This window comes from Poecile atricapillus, chromosome 2 (assembly GCF_030490865.1).
Source record: "Poecile atricapillus isolate bPoeAtr1 chromosome 2, bPoeAtr1.hap1, whole genome shotgun sequence".
Classification (NCBI taxonomy): Eukaryota; Metazoa; Chordata; class Aves; order Passeriformes; family Paridae; genus Poecile; species Poecile atricapillus.
The window spans coordinates 19,119,494-19,129,807 of NC_081250.1; the positions used below are offsets into that span (position 1 = coordinate 19,119,494).

General features: G+C 36.7%; 1 protein-coding gene across 4 annotated transcripts in view; it reads left to right on the forward strand.

Moving 5' to 3' along the window:
- The window catches only part of NEBL (nebulette), a 248,962-nt gene extending 242,615 nt beyond the window's left edge, over nt 1-6,347 (forward strand). For all 4 annotated transcript variants that reach the window (XM_058830976.1, XM_058830975.1, XM_058830974.1 and 1 more), the window contains one exon: nt 979-6,347. In XM_058830976.1, coding sequence (XP_058686959.1) covers nt 979-1,155 — 177 coding nt within the window. In that variant the 3' untranslated portion in view covers nt 1,156-6,347. The remainder of the gene's footprint in view (nt 1-978) is intronic.
- The last annotated feature ends 3,967 nt before the right edge of the window (nt 6,348-10,314 follow it).

Below are 10,314 nucleotides of genomic sequence, written 5' to 3' on the forward strand. Positions count from 1 at the left end.
TTTCTTTTTAAATTACTGTACTAGAAAAATTCTGCTACATATGGTAACATAGCAAAAATTACCAGAAGGGAAATTGGATATTATCAGTGATGCTTGAACTGCTTTTGACTTCTGTCAAGAGCCAGGGTAAGGAAAAGAAAGCACTCTTGGGAATTTTAAAATGAGCTAGTTTTATTCTGCTGTTAAGATACAAGGGGAGTCTGTTCTTCCTGAGTTTGAAAATCCACTTTGAATTTCAGTAAATAATGGCATTTTATTGGTTGAGTGAAAATAAATGCTTTGTTTAGAAAAATAAAGAAAAAAACTGAAAGCTTGTCTTATAGTGGGCAGGGTTGTAAAGAAATTTCTCTTAGCTAATGATGGGACTTCATGTACTAAATTTTGTCTGAATTTGAAAATACATGTATTCATTGAAATTATTTTTATAGACTTCTTAAAATCTTGTTCTTTCTTCAGGTAATAATGCATTCATAATCCTTAATTCAGGTAAAATCCTAATGGAATGAAGGACATTCAGTGAGATGAAAAAGTTAATGGCCTGGATGAAGACTGTGTTTCTTTTTGTAGTGAAGGCACAGGAGAAGCTATTTGTGAATCATGCTAATAGGGAGCAGAAGCGGAGCTAGCCTGGCTGGATGTAATGAACTGTTACTAGTGAATTAATGAGACAACAGCTAGAATATGTCAATATGCAGTGAATGGCTTGAAATCTGTTTGTTTGAAGCCATAAGACAATGTGAATTAACAGAATAATTATTTTGCTAATCAGAACAAGGGCCTGTATTCACTGTATATTTGACAGGATTTAGAAGGACATACTGTTCCTTTTCAACAGTAACTTCTGATTTCTCTCACTGCTTTGCTCCCTCTATTCTTTTTTCCTTCTCTTTTCTTCTTCTTCTTTGTGCAAGAGAAGGAACCAAGGAATCTCAAGTCTAGGCTTGAGATGTTACAGTCTTGTTTTCTTTTCCTCAACAGAGAACATACAGAGCTATGTATGACTACAGCGCTCAAGATGAAGATGAAGTTTCCTTCAGGGATGGTGATTATATCATCAATGTGCAACCAATTGATGATGGCTGGATGTATGGTACTGTTCAGAGAACTGGGAAAACAGGAATGCTTCCAGCAAATTATATTGAGTTTGTTAACTAATTTTTGTCTCTAGTCCTTTGAGCTTTGTTATGATTTACTTAAAATCTAACCTTTTAGAAAAAAATCAGAAGAATCTTTTAAGAGTTCATGATCATTACTTTATCACTGCTATAACAGTTTGCATTCTCACTCAGAATCCATTTTAGAGTCCTTTAAAGAAAAAATAAATAATCCACAACAAGTTCAGAGCTTTGAAAACAGCATTGCTTATAATAGTGCTCTCTCAAAATGAAAAACATGTATGGAAGCCTGGTTCTGCCAGTCCTATAAAGACTTTGGTCAATTAACTTTAAAAGGGTAATGCCTTTTCCTTACACCTCAAAGACATTATAACCATAAAATTGGTTCACTTCTTATGGCACTCTGAAATCACAGGAGGTTAACACATTGAGTTTGAACATATCTTCAAATTATTAGGGAAATGTTAAATGTTTAAGCAGTTAGCTTCCTAATAAAAATTAATATGTTGAGTAGATAATTCAGTCATTTGAATTAAAGACAAGTAACATGTCAGTAAAAAAAACACAAATAAAATCCCCTACTGCCCAGCAGCCTTACAGTAAATATGTCTATTTTGACAGCAAAAATTTCCTGACTCTCGCATATCCACATTTATTCTTGGATTACCCATGTTTTTCTTGTTTCCAAGTGATCTATTAGCTTTGCTTCCATCCTAATCCATCAGTTTTATCCAGGTCTGGATCCATGGTTCTTCAGTATCTTTTCTGCAGAAGATTCCTTGCAAAGACTATCTAAAATATAAAACCTGTCAACTCTTCTGTTTCCTTGTAATAGTACTTAGCATCTAAATAGAAACTTCCACTAGGGCAACGTACAACCAATACTTCATGTTAGCTCCTTTACCTGTAGTGCTGTAAATAAATACCCCCGGTGCTGTGCAGTCCCACAGAGCCTGCAGTCACATCCCGTTCTCACCACAGCTATCTCGCTTAATGGCTGCTTTGCTGATGAGCTGTGTGCCTCCCCCTGCTGCAGAAACACTTGTGCCTCCGTCCAGCAGTGGAGGAGAACTCTGGTTCTTGTAGTTCATCTCAGATCAATGGCTTCAGTTTGCTCCCAAATTCTTGGTGATCCAACGGTGGGTTGTACGCTTGCCAAATGATTAAATATGGAGAAGAATTATGTTTTCTTTAAGAATTATGTTTTCTTTCAGTGACTTAATCTTTCTCATAACAGACATCAAAGGGAAAGCTAACTAAGCAAAATCCAACATACTCTATGCCATTATGTTTCAGTTTAGCCATCTGTTGAAAACAGTAAAAATATTCTGCTGACAAACCTTCTCATGTGCTATTTGGTGTCTGTTAACTTAGGGCCAGAATTGAGAGATCCAGGTCTCAGATGTGAGGCTGGCAGAGGATCTGACAGCTGGTGACACAATGGATCTGTAAGAGGGATTTTGTCAGCAGGCTTGGGTCACAGGCAACTTGGTTTTGCTTTGACTGGGTGCTGCATTCCCTCACAGGGAGAAATTGTGGAAGGAAGGACAAAAGAGTTAAAGATTCATGTGAGAGATTATTCATGTGGATGCAGAGATGTGTAAGGAAGAAAACGTTCTTCCGATCAAATAATTTGTGGAGTTCAGCCATGTGCTAAGAAGTTGAGTTTGGAGTAGCCCTCAGAATATTGAGCCTGTACTGGCTTTCTTTCATTTCTAAAATTTTTGAAGTGGAATTTTATATGGAGCTTTTAGACAATTTTATATTTCTCATCTCACATAGTAGGCAACCCTGAAATAACTGTTTAAAAAATAAATAAGGAAGGCAGTATGGATTTGTGAATGTGACATTTCAATGATGTCAGCTGAAAGTTGTCAATGCAAATACCTGCAAGTTCTATTTTTGCATACAGTTTTTGCATACAATTCCCAAAGAATTGAAAAGCTTATACAGCTTTATTTTGGGTCTTGCTAACACAGGGATGATACCAGCTGCCAAGCAGAATGGAATGACTGCATAAAAAAGAATAAATAAAAAAATGTCCATGACTGTGGAATTACCTGTGCTTTTTTGTCAGCAGCCTAATTTCAGGCTAAAGCTGTCCAGGAGTATCTAACTTCAAAAAATGTGTTTTGAAAGCAGAATTCTGTGACTGTAAATATGCAATTTATATAGTTGACTGCTGTGATTTAAAACTCTTGCAAGTTTTGCATAAGGAGCTGCTCTTGCAGCAGACTCTTGTGCATTTCTGGTGACACTCACATGAAATCAGCAGGTTAAATGGCTTTTTTAAAGGCTGATGTCGTATGCTGAGCTAGAAGCTCTGGAACAAGCAGTTTGCTTCTGTGTTGGTTTTCATCACTGGCCATCAACAGCGAGGAGAGGAATTTCATCTTCTGCTGGCTGGCAAATTTTTCAGATGATGCCTGAGGCACAGTTGGCTGTCACTGCTATGCTGCTCTATTAGCTGTGTAATGCTGACAACAATAAAAACAAGATGTCAGTTTGCTAACCAAATAAGAATAAAAAAGAAATATAGAGAACGTCTATATGGCATCAAGTTGCAATTTTTAGTGACTTATAAAACAGAAAGTCTCCACCTGTAAATATACAATAATTCTTCCTAAATGAGGAGACAGCTTTCTGTGTTGAATACTTTACAAATAGAAGCTAATCAGAAAGTGAGCATTTGGTGACATTAGAGAACTATGCTATGCTGAACAATAGAAATAAAATTTCCTTTATGAATTTTGAATATTCATTAGCCTGGCAAAGCAGCTAAAGCAATTTGTAAAAACTAAAAGGTCAAGAAAACCAAACAGTATGTGAATTGTATTTCTCTTGAGAATGGTATGTCAGCAGAATTATTAAGATCTGGTTTAAGTTACTTATTCTTGTAGTCAACTTTTTTGTCCTGTATGCTTGGAAATTCATATTTATATGGAATGGTTCCTGCTTTTTGATATAAAACAAACTTCAGTGTGATTTTGAAGCTTTGTTCTAAGCAATGCAAAGGCCCAAAATTATCAGAATGCAATTATAATTTTTTTTTAATAAGAACTAAAATTTGTAAGGCAGGGAGAGTAAGTCATGAACTAAATTGTGCCAGCACACGTTTTTTAAAGCATATGTTGGGAGACTGTTACGTGCAGTGTGATATAGGGGCGAAAAAAAGTTCAATGCTGTCTTGTCATCTTTAAAGTTTATACTCATTTTTAGCACAGCATGCTCCCCTCACTGTTCTTTCTTCCTGTAGTCAACATTTTTCTGGGGAAAGGAAAGGGCTTTTAAGGACTTGAATTTCTCAAGCTGTTCCAAAGTTCAGGTTGGAAGTCCACGTGTTCCCATTTTAGAAATAAAGAATTCTGTAAAGAATGCTGTAATTCTTGCTAACACGAGTATAAATGTAGAAAACAACATAGAGCATATTCATGCAAACATACAAGAACAAATGGGTGCCTTGCTTTTCATTACTCTTTCTTGCCTGGCTAATCTTCATTTTTTTAAACAAAGCTACGTACAGGTACTGCAGTTGTAATTTTTCATTATGGAACATTAGCATTTAGTCTTGATGAAACAGGGTTTTCTTGATTACATTTGACATACAATAAACTACTTCAGCAGATTGGGATTTGATGGAGAATCACCTCCCATGGATTATGTTTTTGACAAATGTGTCCCTGCCGAGTGTTACCTGGGGATGTGGAAGGTCTCCAATACTTGGTAAAGGTAATAATTCTAGTTTTTATTGTACAGTGACTGCGTGTCATCTTGTACAATGAAAAAGAAATGACAAATACAGAGGTCCTTGGCAGAAGGTGGTACAGGGTATAAAATCATAGATTTTTTATTAGGTTGATTAATACTCCATTTAAAATATAGAATATGCTTTAGTTAGTAAATGTTTAAATAATATACTGAAACAGACAGAAGATGCTGTTGAAAGAAGTCCTCCAAACTGATGTGCTGGCAAATGCAAAGTACTATTGAGCTGTAGAAGATGAAACCATTTTGCAATGCTTTAGTGATTTTCTCCAGCTTTATGCCATAGGAACCCCATCTCTCCTTTGGAAAGAAAACCTGAAAGCTCTATTTCCTAAACTGCCTGCACTACAACAGTATATTCAAAGGAATTTCATATGCTTCTTGTGTCTGATAAATAGAATTTGCATATTGTACTTAAGTTGTAATCCAGTTGTTGTTGACATTTGTTTAATTATTATTATTTTAGGGGGGAAAATAAGCTATACTGTAGCATTTCAATTGTGTATTTAATATTACTATTAGAAATTGCTAGACCATTGGAAGACAGCAATGACTGTATCGACATTGATTAGCATGATGTGGAAAATCTCTCAGCTGTTGGTTTTTGCAGTGTGATATAAAAAGCAAAAATGAACCGCTGTGCAGTTTGGCTTATGTTTGCTTTAAAGTGTGTAAAGTTTTAGTTATTTTGCAAAACTGTACTGTATTTGGGGGTATACAGTTATGAAGGTAACAATTGTTTTTCAAAGGACAGATAAACTTACTCTTGGTTCATATGATGTATCATCTTAATTTGGCTTTTGTTATGCAGAAAGTTAACACCAGCTATTAAAATATATTTTAGTAGAAATGCTTTAATTCCTGTTTCTTCCTCTACACTGTGAATATTTAAGCTTTGGTGGACTAGAGCAACATCATGCTGCCCAAAGTACTAACCTATGCAACCTAGTTCACATTTTAGTTGATGTCACAGTGGATGTAACATAACAATTTATTTTGCATAACATTAAACTTCATTCAAATAAAATATTAAACCCAGCACTATGTATGTATTATATTCATAAACAACACTCTGTAAAACTACCATACCCATTAGTATAAGCTCTCAAAGATGGATATTGCTTTAACTAAGGAAGCTTTGAGTTTTCAAACTTAAGTAGAATATTTAGCACTATTTGTCAAGCTTGATCTCAGAAAATAGTTTTCTAAAACACTGTTTTATTTCAGACATGGCCTCTCCTTAAAAGGTTAATTTGCCTTTTTCAGTCTGCATTTGTAACCCTTCAACAGAACATCAAGTTACATTCCATGACCCTTGGTTTATTTAAATAAGCAAATATAGTAAGTGAAGGACGTCCACTGTTTTAATTGATACTGGTTTGCTTGTCTTTGAATGGGAATTTGGTTAGGTGTGCTCTCAGTCCAACACTAATAAAGAAGATTGCATTGCTGGCTTCTTTAAGACAATTATATGTACAAATGTCATCTTTATTCATTTGCACAAGTAAATTATTTTTAAAACATGTAAGAAAGTTTAAGGTAAAATAAAATGAAGAAGTATTTTGGAACTGCTCTGCCTGTAGTTGAAGAAGATTATTATGCTTAGGGACATGTTTTATTTATTTGAGTATTCAGTGTAAAGTACAGTGGACTGCATTAGAATTTTTATGTTCTTGTCAAGTGTTGGTTTGAAGAAGAGCAATGTATGAGGACAAATGGCAGCTACAAATGGATCTGATTAGTTCCTCCTAGGTAAGTGACATGCAGTTGCTATCATACTAATTTCTCCTTAAGAAATGTGTTACCATTTCATATGAAGTTTGATTGGTTACAGAATTTTGATTCCGTGTTCTGTAGTGCTTTTATATATTGAAATGCTGTCAGTATAGAAATATACAGTCTTTATACATTTTAAACAGCAGTTTTCAATAAGATAAATATTTAAGAGCTGCCAAAATGGACCTTAAGCACTTGGAATGTGTTTTATTTGAAAATCCCTCCATAATTTGCTAGAGGAACTGAAGTGCTTTCCTGTCTTAGTGGCTCCATAAAATATAATTATCAAAAGTATCTCTACTGGCACATGAAATTCTTGTGGAAACCCTCTGCTGTGCATTGAAGAACTCGAGAGTTTCAAGCTATCAATGTTTATAGCATGCCCTTATGCTCTGTCTCAGAACTGGGTTCTGGATTTTCTCTGGTGTGTTAATTAGCAAGAGTAAGCTCATGCACCACAGAGCTCTCGGTGCTGAGGGAATTGCTGACCAGTGCATGAGCACTTCTTTCTCTCTCTTCTCCCACTTACACCACCAAACCCAACCATGTTTCCAATTCTGTTTTGCTTTGACTACCTCTCTCATCTTTCCATGAAGGTACTTGTGGGACACATTAAAGTGATACCACCAAATGAGCCAAGTTGTTTTATTCTTCCAAATGATTTCTTTTATCATCTTCTTTTGGCAATTCTGTTTATTGCACAACCTTGAAAACAGTAATATTGGCATAAGGAAAGAAGCAGCATGAAATGGGTGGAAGGCATGGCTGAAGTGAAGTCATAGATTTCTCACTCAGATTTTGCTGCAGAGGTTAGTACAAGTCAGCTGTATGACTGGGGGCACCATCTGCACAGCTAACCTGCAAGCTGAGCAGTGCTGTGTGGATATGCTTGGCCTGCCTGTGCGTGTGTCTGTGTTGTAGTGTCAGAAGTACTGTGGGGTAGTATGCAGATGCCTTCTGCAGTTTTGGAGCAATTAGTTGGAATCCCAAGAGCAGGCCACCCACTGGTATATGGTATTCATAAAGACGAATTTATCCTTTGAGAAAACGGGACCTCAGTACAGAGGGAACAAAATGTCAGTAGGTTTAAACTACATATTTTTGTGCCCAGCAGTAAGGAAATTCTTTGTGTGCAGTCAGAAGAATAAGCCCCATGGCACTACAGCAAGCTCCTAAGTCTGAACTGTGTTTACTACCAGAATGAGATGATGTACCACAGAGCTCACCTGCTCCACAAATTCAATACTGCATGAAGTGCTATGTGTGGGCATTGTGCTTAACAATGACAGCAGAAACTGGAGATTATATTTAGGCACTACATCCTAAAAAGATCTAAGAAGTCCTTGATTTTATATATTTTAGCTTTGATTTCTTTCTCACTTGTCTGCTGATAAAATCTACATATAGAGAGGCCCGTTCTCTTGTAGAGGGCTACTGGCTTGTAGCTTTCACCACAAGAAAAACAGAGGTCTGCAGGAATTAACATCTGAATCTTAAAATATTGCTTGAAGCAAAAATATCAATTTTCAATGTTTTCACAAACAACTGTCAGCTTTTGTGATTGTTCTTAGATTCAAGCCATAATTTTTCTGTGTTTTTCCTGCTCCTCCGGCTTTCTTCTCCTGACACGCTTACAGCCTGTGTTGCTTATATTATACAGCAGCTTTTCCAGGACCCAAACGAGATATTTTAAGAGGTTTCTCAAGGCACTGAGAAGTATATTTAAAGGGATTGAAAAAATGCTACTGTTATCTACCCATTAAATTTTTCCTTCCCCAGCAGTTGTATACTGGCTGCACTGTCCTTCTTTGCCTCTTGCCTCCTCTTCCTTCAGTCAAGCTCTGACATCTCTGTCATTGAACCTGATGGGCTTGGGGCCCCTCTAGGCAGGCCTTCAGATCACTTTCTGGCCTCCCTAGATTCTGCATTCAGATTTGGAACTTGTGTGGCTCACTACCTGTTCTTCTGTCAAGACCTTCCCGTGTAACACCCAAGCAGTGTTACATTTCTGTTGGCTCAGCAATGAACAGTTCTCTTGAAGAGTCTTCTTGACTGTGTTTTCTCTGGCTTTCCTTTCTTGTGGGTACCTGTGGCTGCTTGTGAAGTAAGCTGCTGATTTCAGAAAAGAGAGAGATTACATTTTTTTGCTGTCTCATCAATACCTAAATCAGGTCTTCTTTCTTCTTTAGAGGATTGGCATCCTTATTATGTTATCCCTGATTTTGAGTAGAACTCTTGATTCAGAAGTCATTTTCTCTCTGCCAGTGTTGAGATTGAAGGGCTCACATCATGTCAGTGCAGTCTGTTGCTCACTGTGGAAGCTGTGTTGGATGGGCACTATCCTGCTCACCACAACCTTTCAGTTCCTAGCACTGCTTGTTCTGTATTCATCAGATGGGATCTCTCTGAGATGTGACCATCTGAACCAAACCCCAGCCTTTCTATAAATATGTATGTCATTATAAAATAAACACTTTTCCTGACTTATAGCTCCTCTGACTCAAGATGACATTGACATCCTCCAATTTTGTAGCTTGTACTGACATTAGGAAACATGCATCTAAAATGTGTTAGATGAATTATGCTCTAAGGGACTGTTTATACAGCCCTTGATGACTGCAGCTATTATACAGTGTGGATATCTCAAGTTAAATGGGATAAGTGGCAGATGAGGTCTTGCTGGCAAGTGGTTCAACTGAGAAACGAGTTTATGTGTTTATTTGAGTGACCCAGCTATTCAAGAGACTGTGATTTTCCTTTCTACTCCAGCAGTTAAAAAAAAATACAAGAATTGGATGACAATTATTCATAGTTAACTAGTTAGCTGTTCAGCTTTAACAGTTTCTTGATCAATATGGAAATCAAGAAAGTTAAAAAGAAATAAAATAAAGAAAGTTAAACCAGAAAGTTTTAGCAAACCACATGCAAGGTGGAGCTAGGCATTTGAACTGACATTCAGCGTGCTTACATTTCTAACCACCATATCCCCTTTTTCTATATTCATTAAAATAATTAGAGTGGGAAAGCTCTGCCCCTCACAGCATGACCAGCATGCTGTTAGAGAAATTAATCTTCAATGGAAGAATAGATTCAAAAGTGTTGTAAGGCCTTTTTGCAGTTATGCTTTCAAATCTTAAAGTTACCAAAATATTAACTTTATTCCATTGCATTTTCTTTCAGCCTCTAAACCCCACTAAAACAGTTTTGTTCTGCTCTGTGTTCAGTGTTGCATTCCCTGTAGCAGTTACCTTTGTGAAATGGGAAAAAGACCAAAAACATTGGAGTACTTCAAGTAACTTTCTCTTCCTATGATTTTGTCACTGCTGTCCTAAGTAACGTCTGCAAAATGTCCTTCATTCCAAGGCTCTTTATTCTGCCCTCAAGAAACATATTGCACAAATAACATACTCCCTGTTCAAATACCACTGGCCATGATGCTCTGATGCACAGCTGTCATTGTTATGAGATGGAAGACACGTGCTACAATGGCAACAGTGAAAATCTTGATGTTGGAGCAAGCACCTAGCAGAGGCTCCTGTGAGATCTTTCTCAACTTGTCACTCCTTTGAAAATATTAGCCATCAGTGCAGTGCCAATGCTTTTTGAGGTTGTTAAAATTATAACTTTGCAACTTGGTTTATTTTCCAGGTGGTATAAA